The 20,721-nt window shown below is 43.5% G+C and overlaps 2 protein-coding genes across 9 annotated transcripts in view; one reads left to right on the top strand and one right to left on the bottom strand.

Annotated features, from left to right (window-relative positions):
- Recql5 (RecQ like helicase 5) overlaps positions 1-2,082 on the bottom strand; it is a 42,127-nt gene extending 40,045 nt beyond the window's left edge. For all 7 annotated transcript variants that reach the window (XR_003849271.1, XM_008831394.3, XM_029562696.1 and 4 more), the window contains exon 1: positions 1,348-2,082. Coding sequence is in view for 6 of the 7 variants with exons in the window: in XM_008831394.3 (XP_008829616.1) it covers positions 1,348-1,477 (130 nt within the window). In the remaining variant the exon portion in view is untranslated. The remainder of the gene's footprint in view (positions 1-1,347) is intronic.
- A 134-nt stretch (positions 2,083-2,216) lies between these two features.
- Positions 2,217-20,721, top strand: part of Sap30bp (SAP30 binding protein) — a 40,199-nt gene continuing 21,694 nt past the window's right edge. Inside the window, exons 1-3 of one of the 2 annotated variants that reach the window (XM_008831388.2) lie at positions 2,217-2,361; positions 3,838-3,947; positions 7,302-7,349. In XM_008831388.2, coding sequence (XP_008829610.1) covers positions 2,256-2,361; positions 3,838-3,947; positions 7,302-7,349 — 264 coding nt within the window. In that variant the 5' untranslated portion in view covers positions 2,217-2,255. The remainder of the gene's footprint in view (positions 2,362-3,837; positions 3,948-7,301; positions 7,350-20,721) is intronic. The other variant, XM_008831389.3, reaches the window with a different exon arrangement.

Raw genomic sequence — 20,721 nt, 5'->3', positions numbered from 1 at the left:
AAAAAAGACCAAAAAAAATTTTTTTTTACTATTTTTATTTTATGTCTATGAGTGAATAGCCTGCATGTGCACCCATGTCATGCAGTGCCCATGGGGGTCTGACAGGGTGTTGGATCCCCTGGAACTGGAGTTTCAAACAGTTGTTAGCCACCATGTGGGTGCTGGGAATCCAACCCAGGTCCTCTGCAAGAGCAGTCAGTGCTCTTAACAACTGAGCCATCTCTCCACCCCCATGAAAAACAATTTTTAAAAAGAAAGCAAGGTGTTGGGGAGGGGGGAGAAAATCAAAAAGCAAGGATAAATATCCTGTTGGGTCAGCTGAGCTATGGTGATTGAACTAAACAGCCATTAAGGCAGAATATTGCTAGGTTATTTGGCACATCTGTGTCCAAAGACCCAAAGACATCACTCAGAAGTCCTTTTAATAAACCTATCATGAATATGACACTGCTGCTCCCCTCCTCTAGATGACCTCCACTAGTCATCATGTCACCAGTTTACAGTATCATTATTCCTTTCCTCTCTGAGGCCCAAGGTACTCAGTCTTCAGTAAGAGAATTACCTGGAAGTCAATGACAACTGCCACTCTTACTATTGTCTACACACAAAGACAAACAAAGTTTGTCTAAGAACAAACTTCAAAGACAACCTGTAGGCCTAAAATGAGGTTCTGTCATTAAAACTGCAAGTTTTAGCAGGGCATGGTGGCGCAAGCCTGTAATCCCAGCACTCAGGAGGCAGAGGGAGGCGGAGCTCTGGTGAGATCGAAGCCACCCTGGTCTACAAAGTGAGTTCCAGGCCAGCTGGGGCTACAGGGAGACCCTGTCTCAAAAAGATTAAAAAAAAAGAAAAAGAAAAACTGCAAGTTTTGTGGTCCAGCACGGTAGACCACACCTGTGGAGCTTGCCTATCTGAGATGGAGGCCAGCCCAGTTGAGGCTACAGGGAGACCTTGTCTAAAAACAAACAAAAAACAAAAACAAAAAATCCAAAAACCAAACAAACAAAAACAAAACAAAACAAACCCAACAGCTGCTGCTAGCTGTGGTTGATAAGTCTGAAAAATTTCCAAACTAGAGCCGGGCGTGGTGGCGCACGCCTTTAATCCCAGCACTCGGGAAGCTGAGGCAGGCGATTCTCTGTGGGTTTAAGGTCAGTCTGGTCCACATAGTGAGCACCAGGCCAGATGAGGCCACAAGGAAACCCTGTCTCAAATAAATAAGTAAGATTTCCAAACTAGATATGAATCAAGGGTGAGAAGGTAGGAAGAGTCAAAAGGAGGGCGATCTGCTGCGGTGCTATGGTACAACCAGGAGATATGCAAAGGCAGGTAGCTTGATAATGTTACCTTTCACTACAGCCATGGTCGCACTCTCCTGTAACGGCGTCTTAAAAGAATCAAACCCAAAGACCTTCTTCAATATGATCCGGACTCGCCGCTCAGGGTCAACCGGAGTGGAGGAAGGGTGGGTACTCATCTTAGCGAAAAATAGCCAAAAAGTAAGGCAAAGGTGGTCAATGGCTGTCAGGAAAACCGTCTGTTCCACTTTAAAAATATAGCTTATGTTTCTTCTGGCAGCATAATATAGTTACATCTAATATAGTATTTTCAAGTAGTGAAACTGCAGCTTAAACTGCTTAAGTCATATATTCCTGGGTAATAAACATTACTTTTACTCTTAATGTAAATACTGAATTGTCCGAGGCCACAGTAAGGCAGAGCCAGAAATTGGATGAAGACCAAAAATAAAAATAAACAGCCTTCCGAATCGTTCGGAGAACGCAGATTTTTTTTTCTCTCTCTCTCTAGGATCCACCGTCCACTCCTCGTTCTAGAAGAGCAGGCTTGACGACCATTCTTCCCTCCAGGAGCCTGACCCCCTGCCCCCTCGCTTTGAGCCCCGGAGTCAAAAGTTTTTGCCCTTCATCAGTCGAAGGCTCCCTTGCTTCGCGCCAAGTAGGACCGCCCGTGGGTCTCCCAGACTCTCGCGGCCGCCAGTGTCGGCTGGCTCAGCAGCTTCTCAGAGAAGCCGAGCCACCACGTCCCACTCAGAATCCGAACGGCTAAGTACAAGCCGGATAGCTTTACATCCGTCGCGTGCTAATGACGTTAAGGAGGCGGGTCAGTCCGAGAAACGGCTATTTTGATTGGTCTTCGTTCTGGTGCGAGGTCTCCTGGGATCAAGAAGTTGGGTTTCCAACCGGAAGTGGACTTGTGAGTCATAGGCCTGAGCCGCACCGGCCCATGGGAGTAAAATGGCGGGGAAGAAGAATGTTTTGTCGTCTCTTGCGGTCTATGCGGAAGATTCAGAGCCTGAATCTGATGGCGAGGCTGGAGTCGACGCTGTAAACAGCGCGGCTGGTGAGTACCGTGCTGTAAGGGAGGGATCGAGTGTCTCTTCTGGTTCAAAATGCTGCTTCTCTAGCGGGGTGAGAGGGAAAGAGATGCTCATTGTGCCCGGTGTACCGAATCCTGGAACCCCAAAGAGCAGCCCCAGGTTAGGCAAGTAGAGACTCTTGTAAAAATGATCCCCTGATTCCCCTTCCTTACTGTGAACCTCTCTGCCAGGCATCCTGCATGGCAGAGGATGGATGATGGGGAAAAGATATTCCAGGTTGCTGCCTCCTGAGTGCTGGGGATTAAGATGTGGGCCACTGAACACGGCTACTTTGTGAGTTTTTAAATTAGTAATTGTGTTGCCCTTCCCGCTGAAAACCCCAGTGGGAACAGATTTCTTAGGAGGAATAGAGAAATCAAGTTACCTAACATACCCGATTTTTGGTTTCCTGGTTTGAAAAGTGGGAGGGGCTGTACAGAAATGAGGAAGGCAACCTGTCTTGTGAAGAGAAGACAAATTCACAGTTGCCTGTGAAAAAAGGTAGAGATGTCTATGTGTCAAAAAATAAGTTTAGTCCGTGTGGTTGTGCGTGCCTCTAATCCCAGCACTCAGGAGACAGAGGCAGGTGGATATCTGTGAGTTCAAGGCCAACCAGGGCTACATAGGGAGACATCTCAAAAAAAAGTTTAAGAAACCTGTTGATCTGCTTCAAAGAGAGAAAGACTTCCACCTGCACAACAGGTGGACTGACAGCATGTAGGTTTGCTCCTCCTCCCACCTGGTGTTGGGAATCAAACACATGCTAGGAAAGTGCTTCTGAGTGATGTCTTCAGCCTGGACTAGAAAAATTAGAAACAGAATTTAGCAGAAGTTAGTGTTTGATTTTCTTCCCTATCATTCATATATATATATATGAATATATATATATATACATATATATAAATTATGTGTGTATGTTGGGGTGGGATGTGAATGTATGAGCTAGTGCAGGTACCTGTGGAGACCTGAGGGGGATCTCCAGAAGCTGGAGTTACAGGTAGTTGTGAGCTGCCTGATGTGGGTGTGAAAACTGAACTTAGGTCCTCTACTAAAGCAGTACGTGAGCCAGGTGTGGTGGCACAGGCCTGTAGTCCCAGCACTTGGGAGGCAGAGGCAGGCAGATCTCTGTGAGTTCAAGGCCAGCCTGGTCTACATAGTGAGTTCCAGGACAGCTGGGGCTACAGGGAGACAGGGAGACCCTGCTTCAAAAAGACAAAAAACAAAAAGTAGTACATGCTCTTGACCTCTAACCCATCTCTCCAGCCCCCATCTCCCCCAACCCATCTTAATTTGGTCTTCCTAAGTCCAGAATCTGGGGCCTGTAGTCACTTATCTGAGGATTAGATTCCCCTTTTATCTTCAGAAATAATCTTGGTAATTGAATTTTCAGGAAAAATTTTGCCTTTTTTTTCTCCATTCTCCCACCGTCTCCTGATCTCTACCCCCAACCCTGGTTTCAGAAGAAAAAGGTGGATTGGTATCTGATGCCTATGGAGAGGATGACTTTTCTCGTCTAGGGGGTGATGAAGATGGTTATGAAGAAGACGACGATGAGAACAGCAAACAGTCGGTAGGTAAATCTCCCAAATCCAGAGCTGCCCAGAGGATCATTTCAGAACTGTCCAAACTGGGTGTGACAACAGTATTCCATTTCATGGTTAACTTCATCCCTTTGTCCTTTTTGTTTGGTGTCAGTTCATATAGGAGTTGGGGATGTTGCTCGTGCAAGATTGCTTTGTTTAGCGTGTGCAAGTGTTTGATCCTCAGCACCATGAAAAGAAGAAAAAATTGAACTGGTTAGGTAGCAGTAACTGTGTTTAAAAATTAAATTTGTTTTTTACCTGTTCTGTATTGTATTAACTTTTGAATTGAATTGGGATTTGTATGTTTGTTGAGATAAGGTCTCATGAAGCCCAGGCTGGTCTCAAACTCGCTGTGTAGCCCAAGGCTAGCCTTAAACTCCTGATCCTCCTGCTTCAGCCTCCCAAGAACTGGGATTATAAGCATGAGACACCATGCGCAGCTTGGTGGGCTATTATGTGTAACCCATATGTCAATGGGTGTTTTATATTGGTTCTCCATATTTAAATAGTTTATCAACATTTGTAATGGTGTCTTCATCCTAATTGGTCTGCCATTTATATCTGTAATCAGCTCTGTAGTATTTTTAATCTTGGGGCTTATTCAGAACTTTAGTTTTTTAACAGAGTAAGGAAGAAAAACATTTGTTATCATCCACTTTGATTATTTATTGATTTGGTCTTTTTGAGACAGCGTCTGGAACTCATTATGTAGAGCAGGCTGGCCTTGAACTCACAGAAATCCGTCTGCCTCTGTCTCCCAGGTGTTGGAACTAAAGGCATGCACCACCACACCCAACTACAAGAAGGATTTAGGATACGCAGTCACCTGAGGAGTGCAAATCAGAATTTTAAAAAGTTTGGACGAAAAGCAAGGAAATTTAGGCTGTTTACCACAAAGACATACCAAGTTGAATTTGAATATTGACTCTAATTCTAATCTCATATTTGGATATTTAGCAGCAATTTTCATTGAAATAAAACATTTTATTTTTTATTTTGGAATTTTTGTTATGCATTGATATGTAAATGCTAGCATTAGAATGCCTTCTAGCTGGGCACAGTGGCCCATGCCTATCATTTCAGCGTGCTAAAGTGGGAAGGTCTGAGAGTTCAAAGCTAGGCTGGGCTACATAGCAAGATTCCTTTCTCAACTAAGACAAATTAATAAAAATAAGGGCTGGGGTGTGGCTCAGTGATACAGCTATGATGCTTACCTAGCATGCATAAGTACCTTAGATTAATCCATACCATCACGCAAAAACAAGCAAAACATTTCACAGAAATTTTTTTTCACAAGAGAGCAAATCCACTTTATTTACTTTCCATTAGTTTAAATCTGTGAGGGGTACAGCATCACACAGATTCTGTGTCCAGTAACCTTTAACCTTTGCAGGACATTTGCTTTGCAATTTGGCAAGAACCATACCACTGTTTGCATGGGCCTGGGTTACCTTTCCCTAGATTACTATGATTTTGTTTGGCTTGCTACCAGGAGTCACTGTTGTTTTTTGCTTTGTACACATAAGCACATCTTTTACCTAAGCAGAATTCGGTTTCATCTTCAGCATAAACACCTTCAATTTTAAGAAGAGCTGTATGCTCTCCTTGTTTCCAGAGTTCTTACTTATCACCAGCAAAAGCGTCCTTGTACCACGGCCTTCCAGACATATTTGCCTTTTAGGAGTCCTGTTCCCAGCAGGCCTGCACTGGTGCCAAGATGGCAGAGGAAGGCGAGGTCTGCCACGTCAAAAATGTATTTTATATTTTACGTTCTTTTGTGAGATTTTTTTCATGCCTTTCACCCCACCCTTTAGTGATAATAATTCAGAGTCGAGTAAACTTAGGGAACTTTTATGGACTGAGAATATGGCTCATGTGGTAGTATGTTTGTCTAGCATGCATGAAGACCTAGGTTTGATCCCCAGTAGCAATTATATATACTGGCCCATCATGGCACATGCTTGTAATCCCACTACTCAGGAGGTGGAGGCAAGAGGATCAGAAGTTCAAGCTCATCCTCAGCTACATAGTGAGTTCAGGACCAGCTTGGACTACATGAGACCCTGCCTCAAGAAAAAAAAATGAAAGAGAGAAAACTTTTGTTACGTTCTTTGACTTTCCTTAAATAGGTATTTATTGCCTTAATATCCAAAACCGTTTTCTTTAATATATTTGCAGGTGGTTTCTAAATATTGATCCATATTTTCTTTGACTTTTTGTCATATTTAAACCATGATAATTTAGTAAAATAATCTTACCAAACCCCAATATAGATATTTTGAGCTATGGTTGTGTTCTGCCAAGCTCAATCTTTGATTTGGCTGATTGATTTCTTTCTGAGGAAATTGTATAGATTGCATTTAAAGCCTTTAATTCCCTGGTACCTTACAGGACACTTGTCTCAAAATATAATTTGTTCACACTTAGGTAGTATTTGTGTTAACATCTGGACTGCTCTGTCATGTTTGGGTTAAAATACAGCTTTTTGGAAAGTAATGCTTGCGAGGAAAATCAGTCATGCCTGGACTTTCAGGTAGCGGGATGGAGTGTTGTAGGTGATAGAAATGGCATGGATTTTAACTAATAGGGTAGCTGGTTCCGCATCTACTCCTGAGCTTTTGACTTCTATTGAATTAACGTTCAGTAGACTGGTGAGCCCACGTTGGAGAATGCAGTACTACCATGGTTCTTTGACCCAGACAGGCCTCATTTGGGGCTGAAAACAATGGACCAGTGGCAATACAGTGAGAAATCAGGAAAAGCTGGGGGTTGCCCTTTGGTACCCCCTTTCCTGGATCTCTTGATGTAGTGATTTGATGCCTACTCCCTATGTTCATGTTAGTGCAAATGCCAGTTGTTTGAGGTGCTGGGACTTAGATGTGAGTCGTAGTACTTAGATGTTGATCGGTGTGATGAGAAGTCTAAGTATTTGTGGATATGAATGACAAAGAGGGGGTAAAAGTGTTCATAATCCTGGTTTTAAATAACTGATATTTTGATGGACTATGCCTTTTTGATCCTGTGGCCGTGTCTGACGCTTTTGAAACTTAGTGCAGGTTCTCTATTTTTTCGTGTTTTTTCACCTTAGGAATTTGCAGTGGTGTGGATCATGACAACTCTGGAGTAACTTGTTGATTTTGAGCTGCTGATAGATTTTTTCCCCCCAGACATCTCCTTTTCCCTTCTTTTTCTCTAGTTCTGGATCATATGATAGAGAAGGGGTTCTTGGTGGGTTGACGCCAGCTGGGTAACAGGCTGTTTGCTCCGACCCCTGGTTATGCATGTAAGACTCCTCAGGCCCACTCTTTTAAGTTTAATCCTCTAAATTCTTTGTCTTGTAGGAAGATGACGATTCAGAGACTGAAAAACCTGAGGCTGATGACCCAAAGGTATTTGGTGTTGGCTGTGGTGGGGTGGCTGGATGCAATCAAGGATTTTTAACATTGTGGCTCAGTTCTTATGTCAGTTCCAAGTCTGTCCCACTAACATACAGAAATGTGGGCATTTTCTCGGATAAAACCAACTCTAAAAGAAAAGACCTCAAGACCACCTAGAAATATGTCCTGAGGCCATTTGATTTCCAGCCTTGCAGATTATGTGAGACTCTAGATTAGAAAGACAGGAGGCCTGTCTGGGTCCCACAGCTCCTGCACACTCTGCATCTGGTGTGGAACTTTGTAAGGTTAGATGAGGGAGTGTTTTTAGAATCAGGAAGGCATAGGGCTCCCTTGTGTTCTGTGGCTTCTCTCAGTCATGAAAAAAAGTTCTGGGAAGGTTGGACCAACATGAAGCTTTGCCCCAGCTGTTGAGCCTAGTCCTCCTTTTCCCAGGGATGTGCCCTTCCACTCTGGGGCAGGCCCTGCAGCATGGTCCTTTTTGAAATAACATAGCTATTTCTTCTCATAGGCCCATCCCAACAGCAGCTGAGAGGGACTGGCGGTGGTTGTCACAGTCCTTCACGATCTTGTGGTGCTGACAGTTAAGATCCCTCATGCTGATTAAGCTGCATTCTGTGCACTGAGTGTTACAGCTGTGCTTTTTGAGGAATAATACTTTATGGGACTAACTTTTCTAAGATTTATTTATTTTATTTATGTCTATATAAATGTGCCTGCATGAGTTTATGCCCACCACACACATGTAGATGCTCACAGAAGCCAGAGGGTACCAGATCCCCTGGAACTAGAGCTAACAGGCAATTGTGAGGTACCTGATATAGGTACTGGGACCTGAACTTGGGTCCTGTATAAGAGCAGCAAGTGCTCTTAACTGTTGAGCCATCACTCCAGGTCAGGACAAACATTTTATTTCCCCAAAAGATAAATTCCATGGGGGAATATATACCACATTTTGAAATTATAAACTACTTCAAAAACAACTGCAGCCTTCAAAGTAGTCTAGTGAAATTTAGGAAAATTATGCTTGGTTGTATTATAAATCAGTAATCCCTTAATATCTACGGGGACTTGTTCCAGGACACCCCAACTTCACACCCTGTAGATACCAAAATCTATAGATGCTCATGGCCCTTGTATAAAATGTTTGTATATAACCTGTGCAGTCCATCTGCATATTTCAGATCATCTCTAGGTCACTTGAAATATCTGCTACAATGTAATTTATGGTTGTACTGTATTGTTAAGAGTTCAATATAATGGGGCTGGAGAGATAGCTCAGCAGTTAAGGGCACTGACTGCTCTCGCAAAGGACCTGGGTTTGATTCCCAGCACCCACATGGTGGCTATGAACCGTCCTTAACTCCAGTTCCAGGGGAATCCGAAGCCCTCTTCTGACCTCTGAGGCATGCACGACACAGGTGCACTCATATATGCTGGTACATACACAGAAAATAAAAAGGTGTGGCACACACCTTTAATCCCAGAACTTGTGGGGCAGAGGCAGGCAGATCTCTGTGAGTGCGAGGCCAGCCTGGTCTACATGGTGAGTTCCAGGACAGCTTGGGCTACAGGGAGACCCTGTCTCAAAAAAACCAAAAAAAAAAAAAAAAAATCAATATAAATGCAATTTTTTTTTGGTCTTTTGAGACAGTGTCTCCCTGTAGCCCAAGCTGGCTTGGAACTCACTATGTAGACCAGGCTGGCCTTGATCTCACAGAGATCTGCCTGCCTGTACCTCCCGAGTGCTGGGTCTAAAGGTGTGCACCACCACCCCTGGTCTAGGGGCAAATTTTTATTTTATTTTTTTAATTTATTTTTTGGTCTTTTTGAGGCAGGGTCTCTCTGTAGCCCCAGCTGTCCTGGAGTCACTATATCTATATAGACCAGGCTGACCTTGAACTCATAGAGATCTGCCTGCCTCTGCCCCCCCCCGGATGCTGGGATTAAAGGCATGCGCCACCACACCTGGCTAGAAGCAAATTTTTAAAAAAATTTAGATTTATTATTGTTTCTAATTGTGTGTGTGTGTGTGTGTGTGTGTGTGTGTGTGTGTGTGTGTGTGTGTGTACACATGTAAGTGAAGGTTTCATGGAAGCCAGAGGTGTCAAATCCCTTTGGAGCTGGAGTTATGGGTAGTTGTGAACAGTTGAACACGGGTGCTGGGAACTGAACTTGGATCCTCTACAAAGTCAGCACGTGGTATTAACCACTGAGCTCTCTCTCCAGCCCCATAGATGCATTTTTTTTTCCCCAAATAATTTTAGCTCACAGTTGGTTGAATCAGTAAATGTGAAACCCATACGTAGAGAGTGCCAGGAATATATCTGAAAATGTAGTGTGAGCTGTTCCATATTGGAACTGATTCTGTGATTGAATACAACTGTGTGCAGCCATTGAAATAAAATTGTAAAAGTCAGATAACATGTTTTACCAAAGAAAGTACATTTTGACACTAGCATGCAAGAGAAAGAAAGTATGAGCTCAAGAAACTAAATGCAAACTACTTCTATGCAGATTGAAGAACCCAGGTCTAGAACTTGTCTTGGGGGAGTTTATAGGGCAGAACTGTGGGTTAAGCCAGAAGGCCATCTGTGAAAGTTGGCAGGACTTGACTGTCACCTTCTAGAGTACTGTAATCCCAATGGTAAATCTTTGTTGTTGGTGGTGGTGGTGGTGTTTTTGAGACAGGGTCTCCCAATAGCTCCAACTGGCCTGAAACTCACTATATAGACTAGGATGGCCTGGATCTCACAAAAATCCACCTGCCTCTGCCTCCTGAGATTAAAGGTGTGTACCACCACACTGGGCCACCAACAGAAAATCTTTGAAGAAAAAGATTTTCTTTGGGGTGGGGGGCGGAGACAACTTAGGAAGATTGTGAATGTGATTTTTGTGCTGAGCTCCCCTTCTCATACCTACATCAAGGTACAAAAAACTTCCAATCTAGTTTACTCCTTGGATGGGCATGCTGACTTATGCCTATGATCCTAGCACTTGGGATTGGAAGGCTAAATTGAGAAACGTGGTGAGTTTGAGGCCAACCTGGCCTGCAGAGTGAGACCCTGGCCCAAAAAAAACAGCAAAGCAAAAACAAACTTGCTCTCTCGCCTTGTGCTTTGCCCCATTCAGTCATTTGAATGTCAAGTCATGAGATAATTTCTGTTGGCATGACTCAGAAATCAGAACACAGAATCCAGCCCTAAAAGTTACTTGATAACTTTAGTTCTTTGTAACCATGTAGCCTACCAGCTTAGCATCAAACTATCTTCCAAGTAGTGTCTGTACTTAGATGCATCAGTTTTCTGATGTATTGAAGTTTTATTGTAATTTATATTTAGAGATTTTGTTGTTATGGTAAGCTCTTGATTTGAATAGATCTAGCAGAATCCCAGGCAGTGGATCTTTTTTACTGGTGTCATTGGTTTAACCAATGAGTTGCTGTCACAGCTGTTGTTTCCACTAGATGGCACTCTCTCCTTTTCAAGCCTTTTTTTTTTTTTTTTTTTTTTTTTTTTTTGAGACAGGGTCTCCCTATAGCCACAGCTGTCCTGGAACTCATTATGTAGACCAGGCTGGCCTTGAACTCACAGAGATCCGCCTGCCTCTGCCTCCTGAGTGCTGGGATTAAAGGTGTGCGTCACCACATCTGGCTCATCTTTAACTTTTTCTATAGCTGTTCTCAAAACATTTTGGCTTCATGATACAACTGAAAATAGCTCTCAAAGAGCTTTTGCTCAAAATGAGCAAAATGATTTTATCTATTGATCTCTTAGAAATCAGGACTGAAGCCAGACATAGTGGTGCATGCCTTTAGTCCCAGTGCTCGGGAGGCAGAGGCAGATGGATCTCTGTGAGATATAGGCCAGCCTGGTCTACATAGTGAGTTCCAGGACACCTGGGGCTATGGGAGGCCCTGTCTTCAAAAGACCAGATAGATGACTGAGGACGGACGGACAGACAGACAGACAGACAGACAGACAGATAGATAGATAGATAGAATAAAATTCAGTCCATTGTATATTACCATAAATAACATTTTCATGAAAAAAATAAGTTTCTAAAAAAAATCTGTGAGTACAAAGAATGGCACTAACTTGCTGTTTACAAGTCTCTAATTTATCACTTAACAGAATACATATGGATTCTTGGAACTGCATTTTTTGCAGTATGTCTTAGAGTGTTTGAAGAAAATCTGATTTCACACAGGCAGCTGAAAAGTAGAAGTAAAGCCAAGTGTGGTGACACATTCTGTAATTCCAGAACTCGGAAAGCTAAGGCAGAAGGATCAAAAGTTGGAAGCCAGCCTGGATGTTCTTCTTGATACTTCATCAGACCCTAACTAGTGGGGGTGCTGGGGAGATGCCTTAGCTGGTAAAGTACCTGCCATGCAAGCATGAGACCTCAGCACTCATAAAAACCAGGTGTAGTGGTACACATGTGTACTGTGACCCCAGCCCTGGGGCAGATGGAGACGGGCAGATCCCTGAAGCTCGTTGCCCAGGCTGTCTAGTTAGTTGATGAGCTTCAGGTTCAGTGAGAGACATTATCTCAAAAAATAGGTGGAGAGTCATGTAGGAAGACACTGGGTATCTCCCTCTAGCCTCCACATAAACGAAACCATGTGAACACACGCATACAACCACAAACACAAACTCAAGTGGTAGTTTCCTAGTGCTTAGTTGCAACATGGAATGTGAAATCATCACTAAACTTTTTGCACTAAAATCTTTGGTTTGGTTTGGTTTGGTTTTTGCGTTTGTATTTCATACTATAGCCCAGGCTGGCCTCAAATTCAAAGCAATCCTCCTTATCTACATCTCAAGTGCTAGCCATCATGCCCAGCCACAGATCTGTCTAAATCTCTCAATGGGTTTTTCAAAATACACAATTTTTTTGTTTGTTTTTTTTTTATTTTTATTTTATGAGTGTTATGCCTGCATGTAGGTGAGTGCACCCGTGTCGTGCAGTGCCCACAGAGCACAGAAGAGGCTGCTGGATCCCCTGGAACTGGAGTTAGGACAGTTGTTAGCTGCTATGTGGGGGCTGGGATTCAAACCCGGGTCTTCTGCAAGAACAACCAGTGTTCTTAACCGCTGAGCCATCTCTCCAGCCCCAAAATACACAAGTATTTTGAAAAATGTTTATTTATTGAACTATGAAGATCTCTCAAATGTTGACACATTTCGTTCTATAATAACCTCAAAGTTGCATTTGTTAATGACATTACTGATCTCATCTTGTTGACAAGTATCAGAAAACTGTTGAAAGTTTAAAATAGAGGGACTAGAGAGATGACTCAGTGGTTAAGAGCACTGGCCACAGCCAGTGTGGTGGCACATGCCTTTAATCTCAGCACTTGGGAGGCAGAGGAAGGCGAATCTCTGTAAGTTCAAGACCAGTCTGGTCTACATAGTGAGTTCCAGGCCAGCTGGGGCTACAGGGAGACCCTGTCTCAAAAAGTGGTGTTCTAATGAAGAAAATAGCTATTTCAACTTGGAACTTAAGTAGCCACATAATACATACTTTGCCTTGCAGCCACCATCTTTGATATGTCTCAGAAGTGTGCGTACCCTCCTGTCATCACACATGGTGAATAGGTTAGTTAAGAATCAATAAAATGAATCATTTTTTACTGCTTTATGAAGGAGGTTCTAAACAGAAATTGACTTTTTTTGTAAGCTGAACTTACATTGAAAGCAGTGACCTCTTAGGAAAATAGTCTGGCTTCTGCAGATCCCCCAGGAATCTACAGGCCCACTTCATTTGTTTATTCAGATAGGACCTCACTGTGTAGCCTTGGCTGACTGGGACCTCTATAAACCAGGCTAGCGTCAAACATAGGGTGATCCTCCAGCCTTTGTCTCTGGAGTGTTGGATATGCAGGCGAGTAGCATCATACCTGACCTACAGACCAACTTTGAGAACTCTGTTCTAAAATAGAATACCTAGGTCAGTGATATTAAATGGTTGTGTGATTACTGCTGTTATTGTTTTACAAAAGTCTATTATTAAAGGCGCATGCCTTTAATCCCAGCACTTGCACTGGGGAGGAAGAGACAGGTAGAGCTCTGTGAGTTTAAGGCCATCCTGGTCTACATAGTGTCGGCCATGCGTTGTGGCACATGCCTTTAGTTTCAGCACTTGTGGGGTAGAGGCAGGTGGATCTTGGTGAGTTTGAGGCCAGTGTGGTCTATATAGTAAGTTCAGGCCAGCCAAGGCTATATAGTGAGACCCTGTCTCAAAAGTTTAAAAAAGAAAAACTATTTGTCATAAATACTCAGTTTGTGGGTTGGGTTGAGGTTAGACCAAAGTGCCAAAGAGTTCTTTTAAGGACCTCTTGGGAAAGGATTTGATTATGGTAGATACATAAACAGAGTAGAGTATTTTCTTAATGTTATTAGTGGCAGACTTTTTTTTTAAATTTTAGAAATTGCATTTTTTTGTTCATTTAAAAAAATTTAAAGTTTATTGCTATATGCATGTATGATGGGCTGCAGTGCCGTGTGCAACTTTGGACTTGCTTCTCTCCGTGGGTTAGGATCAGACTCAAATCATCAGGCTTGTACAGCTTCTTCACCCTCTGATTCATTTCCTTAGCCCTGTTATTTGGTTTTGTGAGACAGGATCTTGTTACATAGCACAAGCTAACCTCAATCAGTCCACCCTCCTGCCTCAAACCTCTGGAGTGCTGGGATTGCAGTTACATGTCATCATACCCAGCTAAAATTGACGTCATTCTTATCATTCTGAAGTTTAGGGTTACTCGTGAGCGCAGTCCCCCAGTTAGGAGTTTGATAAGAGATGGTAACTCAGTGGTTAAGAGCACTGGCTGCTCTTGAAGAGGACCCAAGTTTAGTTCCCAGCACTGACATCATGGCTAACAAGCATCTATAGCTCCAGTTCCAGGGGATCCAATGCCCTCTTCTGGATTCTGCAGGCATTGCATACACAAGTGCACTTATATATGTGCAGGCAAAACACCCATACATGTAAAAATAAATATTTTTTTTGAAGAGAGAGAAATGGTAACCCCAGACCCACACTCAGCCCCCAGCCCCCATGCAGGGAGCCTTTGGTCAGTCTGGGATAGCAGGGACTGTGCTTTGCTGGTTCTGGGTTTGTCACAAACCAGAAAAGAGCAGGTCAGAGGGGAGGTAACTCTGAGTTCCACAGGATGCTGAGTTCCACAGGGTGCTGAATTACCCGGGCACTTCTGTTCCTTTGTTCCCTCCTGGTTTCTGGTCCCACCTCCTCAGTAAGCTTTGGTTATTCAACAGAAGGTGGCACTGCTGTTCAAGAAAAGACAGCTATGGCAGTCCTGGCAGCACTTCACTTCAGGGAAGGGGCACCAGGTGGCTGAGTGTTTCCTCCATCTATTTACCCTTGGCACATGAGCATCCTTGGGTACCCTCTCCTCTGTCCATATTTTGCCTCCATTGCCCTGGAACATTTTCCTTTGTTTATTTTTTTCTCCACTCCTACAGTTCCTGTGGATAGAGGTATTTCCATTTACTGTCCCTGACACACCCTTCCTTTGAAAACAAACACAGGGATAGATGACCTGGAACAAGAAAGATGGAGCAGCCTGTGCCAGCTGGCTGGGAAAGACTGAGATTACTAGCTCCCTGAGGTCTTTGGTCCAGGCTGTGTTCTGAAAAGAATCCTGGCACAGGGAGCCAGCATCTGTAAAAACAAAATACTGTTGGTCACGCAGCTGACACTGGGTAGGGGAAAATTGTTCTGGCATTTTTTGAAAAGGTGTGTATGATCCCAGTTAAATCAAAAGAAAACATTCTTAAGATTCTTAGAGCCTAAGCTGGGCATGGTGACTTACTCAGGAAACTGAGTCTGGTGGCTCACAAATTTGAGGCCAGATTGGGCTATATAGCAAATTCTAAACCAACCTGGTCTGTCTCAAAATAAACAAAACTCCAAAGATTCTTAGAACCCCAAAGTAAAGATGAAATGCAGAGTTTGTAACTTCAAGGGAAGATGGTGGCCGTGTAGCCAGAAGACTTGGGTGGCACCCCAACATGGCTTCCCTCCCACTGTAGAGCCTTGGCATTTCACTCAGCTAATCAGGTCCATGATATACACTTTACAGGATAGTTATGACAACAGTGTGAGAGAATGTGTGTGAAAGTGCTTCTTCCAGAATAAAATGCATTTAGGGTAATAGCCTTTTCGCTTAGCTGTGTCTCGTGGTACAGGACGACGGTCTCTTACAGGCCAGAAGTTGCCATGTGTTAGCTCACCACCTTGTGCCTCAGTAGTTTTTTCACAGAGCTTCTAGGGCAAGGAAATGTCTTAAGTAATTAGCGGTAGGCATTAAGTATTACTGTTGTTACAATTCAGTCGCTACCTGGGAAAAAACACATTTATGGGGTATTTAATAGATGGCAAATGTTTCCTGTGAAAGCTTTAAATAGCCTGTGGTACTTTTGTATGTTTGCTGTAGTACGCAGATGTTTTGGTGCGCAGTTTGAGAACTACAGCAGTAGATAATTCTTTGAGTTGAGGATGAGGGTAATCTAAGTCCTCATGTGAATGGCTGTCTGCCTCCACACTGAAGATGGTCCAGGTTCTTAGTCATCAAGTGTTATTGTGTGGATGAAGGATTTGTGTTACATAGACTTAACTTGATAATTCCTTCATCCTTTCTAAGTCATTACTATTATTATTGATCTTTTTTTTTAATTTTTATTTATTTATTTGAGATATGGTCTCTTTCTAGCCCCAGCTGGCCTTGAACTTGCTATGTAGACCAGGCTGGCCTCAATCTCACAGAGATCTGCCTGCCTCTGCCTCCCCAGTGCTGGGATTAAAGGTATGTACCACCACGCCCAGCTCCTCGTTTCGGGAATCGATCAGATCCAGACTAATTTTTTTTTTTTGTCTCTTTTTTTTTGAGACAGGGTCTTCCAGTAGCCCCAGCTGGCCTGGAACTCACTGTGTAGACCAGGCCGGCCTTGAACTCACAGATATCCTCCTGCCTCTGCCTCCCAAGTGCTGGGATTAAAGGCATGCACCACCACACCTAGCTGATCTTTTTTTATTTTATGTGTATGAGCATATTGCCTGCATGTGTATAAATACCCCTGTGTCGTGCAATGCCCTCGGAGGTCAGATCCCCTGGCGCTGGAACTACAAATGGTGGTTGGGAATCAGTGCTCTGGGAAGTCAGTGCTCTGGGTTATATGCACATGAGTGCAGCCCCCATGGAGACCAGAACAGGGTGTTGGATTCCCTGGATCTGGAGTTACAGGCAGTTGTGAGCTGCCTGCTGTGGGTGCTGGGAACCAACTCAGATCCTTTGTAAGAACAGTACATACTTAACCACTGAGCCATCTCTCCTGTTCCTTATGATTTTTTTTTTTTGATGTATCAGAATCAAAGATCTAGAATGTGAAAACTACCTAAGGAGCTTATTTCTCAGAAATTTATTATTAACCACAAACCTTTGGAAGAATTTTCAGGAGCCACCAGCAGTTACATGTGTGCAGCACTAGAGGCCAAAATCTAAGTTCTTTTATTTTTATTTTTTAAATATTTTATTTGTTTTACATATATGAGTGTATTGCCTGTGTGTATGTAAGTGTACCCATGTTGTGAAGTGCCCACAGAAGTTAGAAGAGAACTCCTGGAACTGGAGTTATGGACCGTGGTTAGCTGCCTTATGGGTGGTGGAAATCAAACCTGGGTCCTCTGCAAGTGCAGTCAGTGCTCTTAACCACTAACCCATCTCTCCAGCCTCCTAGTTCTTTTTTATTGACCACGTCAGTAGAGAGCTAGCATGTGCTAGCTTTTGCAGGGTTTCTGCAGAACAAAAGGTTTTCCTGATTGGGCTCTGGGTGTGCTTACTACACAATTCAGAACTTAGAAGTCTGAAAAGAAGATGACGGCTTTTCATGGACAGATGGTATTGAAAGATGACCATGGGTCTGTTTGCACCATTGAAACAAGCCATTTGTGTGCCTTTGTTGCTGTGCTTTTAGACGACTCTTGAGAACTAAGAATTGCTTTTTACAGGAGAGAAAAATTTACCTCTTAGACTTTAAATTTGGACCTTTTCTTATACGACTGGTTTATTTGGTGGATTTTCTCAAAGTTTTGTTTTTATATTGCTTATTTTTACTATCAAGTTATATCTTCTTTCTTTCTTTCATAGACAGCATTCTTACCCACTGAGCCATCTCCTCAGCCCAGGATTGCATATTTGGTAAAAGAAAGGTCACCTAATCCCATGACAGTAACAGTACAACCATTGTCATCCTGTCTTTCTCCGTTTGCTTATCATAGTATGTACATCTCAAAACTAACTTAGTTTTTATCTTCAGTATTGCTGCTGGTGTAGTGTTAGTACGGCACAAATGAAAATTTAAAACCAAGCACTTAAAGAATTGTGTGGTAGTTGGTCATGATGACTCATGCCTGTAATCCCAATACTCAGGAGGATTTCCATAAATAAGAGACCGGCTTGGAGTAGATAATGAGTTCCAGGCCAGTTGGGCTACATTGTGAGACCATCTTCAAAAGAAGAAAGGAGAATGAAATCACTGTTAAGACCCACCACCTTTGGTTCTAGCAGTGACACCAACATGAGCCATACTTCACACACTGCTTCCCTGGTACTCATGTCCCTCAGCCATGTGTATTAGATCCTGAGTTAGTGTGGTACACTAGCCAAATCTGAGTGTTTTTAGAGTTGTCATTGAGTAACATGCTGTTTGTACAGTTTCTCTGTCAGTGAGGTTCTCAAGACAGGAAGCCTGCCACATTCCTTACACAGATCAGAAGAAATAACATCTTTTTAGGCACCACCTCTCATTGAGGCCTACATGGTTGTTTGCCCACAAACTGAGAACTTAAGTAGGCTTCAGGTTCTGGTGGCTTTTCTTCCATGAGTCCTCAGGAAATCTCTAGGCTAAGGACACTACTGTTTGTTGATTGAATCTTCAGGACCAGCCCTTCTGTTTAAGTCCACTCAGACATTACTCACTGAAGCACTGTAGTCTCTGGGGTGGTTTCTCCTTATCCCCATAGCTGGAAGATAAGAAATCTGGCCATCTTCCCCTTAAGCTGAGGTTTATCCCTCCTCCACTCTACTGCTTGGCCGAGTATCATTCCTATAGACAACTTTTCCTGTTTGCTCTTGTTTTAACTTTTATTGCATTTTTATGTTGGGGGGACACCACACAGGTGCCACACTCATGTGTGATCAGAGGACAACTTGCAAGAGTCATTTCTCTGCTTCCACCATGTGGATCCTGGGGATCAAACTTAGGTCATCAGGCTTGGTGGCAGTAACCTTTACCCACAGCCATCTTGCTGGCCCTTTCTGTTCGCTCTTTGATGTTAGCTTATCCAGTCAGTGATTTAACTAGCAGCTTCACCAAAACTGATACTGTTTGTAGCTTTTTGTTTTCCAGAGAGGAGATGAGAAGTTGGGAAGCCATATTAGTTGGAGTCCAAATGCTTAGGCTTGAAGTTCGACATTGCCATTTACTAGGCAAGCTTCTTCCTTGTCCTCTCCCTTGGTTCACGATGGAGTTAATATTGTCTGCTTCATAGGGTTACTGTGAGACAGATAATAAACGTGAACTTGTAGTGAACTTGATATTTAAAGTGTGGGAAGAAAACTGAAAGGGAATGTGTGCTTGGTGCCTCCGCCTTGGGTATTATTGTCCCACTGGCGCTGTGTTCTGTGACCTATACCCTATGATCCTTTGAGTGCTGATGAGAGAAACTCACCTAGGACCAGAGAAGGAAATGGCCCTCTATTACTGAAGAATGGGTTTGAGTTACCCATTCTCATAAGAAAATATAGTGTGACTTTTGGACTATTGAGACTATCCAAGCCTACCTGGTATCTGCACCTCTGACCTCAGCATGATGAGTGACCGTTAACTCTGTCCTTAGCAACACTAGGCCTCTCTTCCCAAAAGTGGGAGACCTGGGATCTCCAGAAGCTTGTAGAGTGGACACGCTGGGGAGAAATCTCCCCAGGCTGAAGCCTAGGGGTCTGCCTGGGTAGGGACCAGATCGAACAGCAAGAAAGGACAGGGGCAAGCTGTGGAAGTCATTATCCTGTCACCCAGAGTATCCAGGTCAGATGCTTGCTTTGTCCTGACCCTCCAAAGAAGACCTGGCCAGATGTGAAGCTGAACCCAGTCTGTAGAGGCACGATGATTGTTGGGGTTGTGGTTTCATGCAAAGGGGGCAAACAGCCATTATTCTGTCTCTGCCTCTTGTTTTAGCTTTACCACACTGCCAGAGGGACTGTCTTGACTATGCTTGCTCCTGGTATCCTGGTATTCTGGTATCTGAGACTCCCAGAAGCCCCACCCCTCTCCTCTGGTTCTGCAGCCAGGAAGCAGCCCATCTGCCCCCCTGTCTGCCCGCCATCAGCCATGCAAGCCCCAACATACCTTCTTCCCTTCAGGGCCAGATGCCTTGGATTGCTAATTGAGGTGTGGCCGGGCCTCTCCTTCTCCAGCTGGGACTCATCTTTTTGAAATTATATGATTCGGAAAACTGCCTGTCTTTAGGGATCGAGCACTTTCTACCTTCCTTCTCTTGTTTTATAACCCATGTCCCTTGAAATGTGGCTGGCCATGTGATTTCTGAATTTGTAAGGATTTTGCTAATTTTCAGTCTAAACTTTTGAGTTAGGTAAATTTTTCCCCAACCATGCCTTAAGATAACTGGGATTCCTTCTGGGTCCACAGTAATGGATTCCCCTCCCTGCCAGTATGTAGTTGGTGAGCAGTTTGTGTTTTCCCTCTTGTCCTCTGGCTCTCTCTGGTATATTTGTTTCATTTTAATCTGATACCTCAGCTGGTGCTTACTCAGGACAGGAGAATGCTTTTGTGACTCTGTGGCCACATAGAGCTGTCACAGCCTCAGAGAGTTACTGTCTTAGCCCTTTTCTAGCTCTAGTTGCCCCCATCCCCAGATGCGCCCCTACTAGCTTAAAGCCTAGGGCCCTGTTCTTACAGCCTTGAAGGAAAAGAAGTGTAGCCCAGCTCCACCTCCAAGGGCTTGATTTGGATCTTTGGTGTAACATAGCCTCTGAACCCAGACACAGACCAGCCCTGACACTCCAGAGCTGAGAAAGAGGAACAAATGGGCTTCTCTGATCATCCTGACAACTCTCAAGAAATGATCCTGCATCACCTTCAGTCGAGGGTAGATGATGCTTAGAATAGTCGCATAACAAAACTCTCCTCTTTGGAAATGGCTCTTGGCCAGACTTTTGTGTTCACATTCAAGTCTGGCTCGTTTCAACATGTTTTATGTGGCAAAATATACAGTACCATGCTGAGCCACACCAGCTTTATTTTAATCAGATTTTTTTCAGTAG

The sequence above is a fragment of the Nannospalax galili genome, unplaced genomic scaffold, assembly GCF_000622305.1.
Source record: "Nannospalax galili isolate Female #2095 unplaced genomic scaffold, S.galili_v1.0 scaffold634, whole genome shotgun sequence".
In the NCBI taxonomy this organism is placed as follows: Eukaryota; Metazoa; Chordata; class Mammalia; order Rodentia; family Spalacidae; genus Nannospalax; species Nannospalax galili.
The sequence above is the reverse complement of the archived record's forward strand: the minus strand, read 5'-3'. Positions and strand labels throughout refer to the sequence as shown.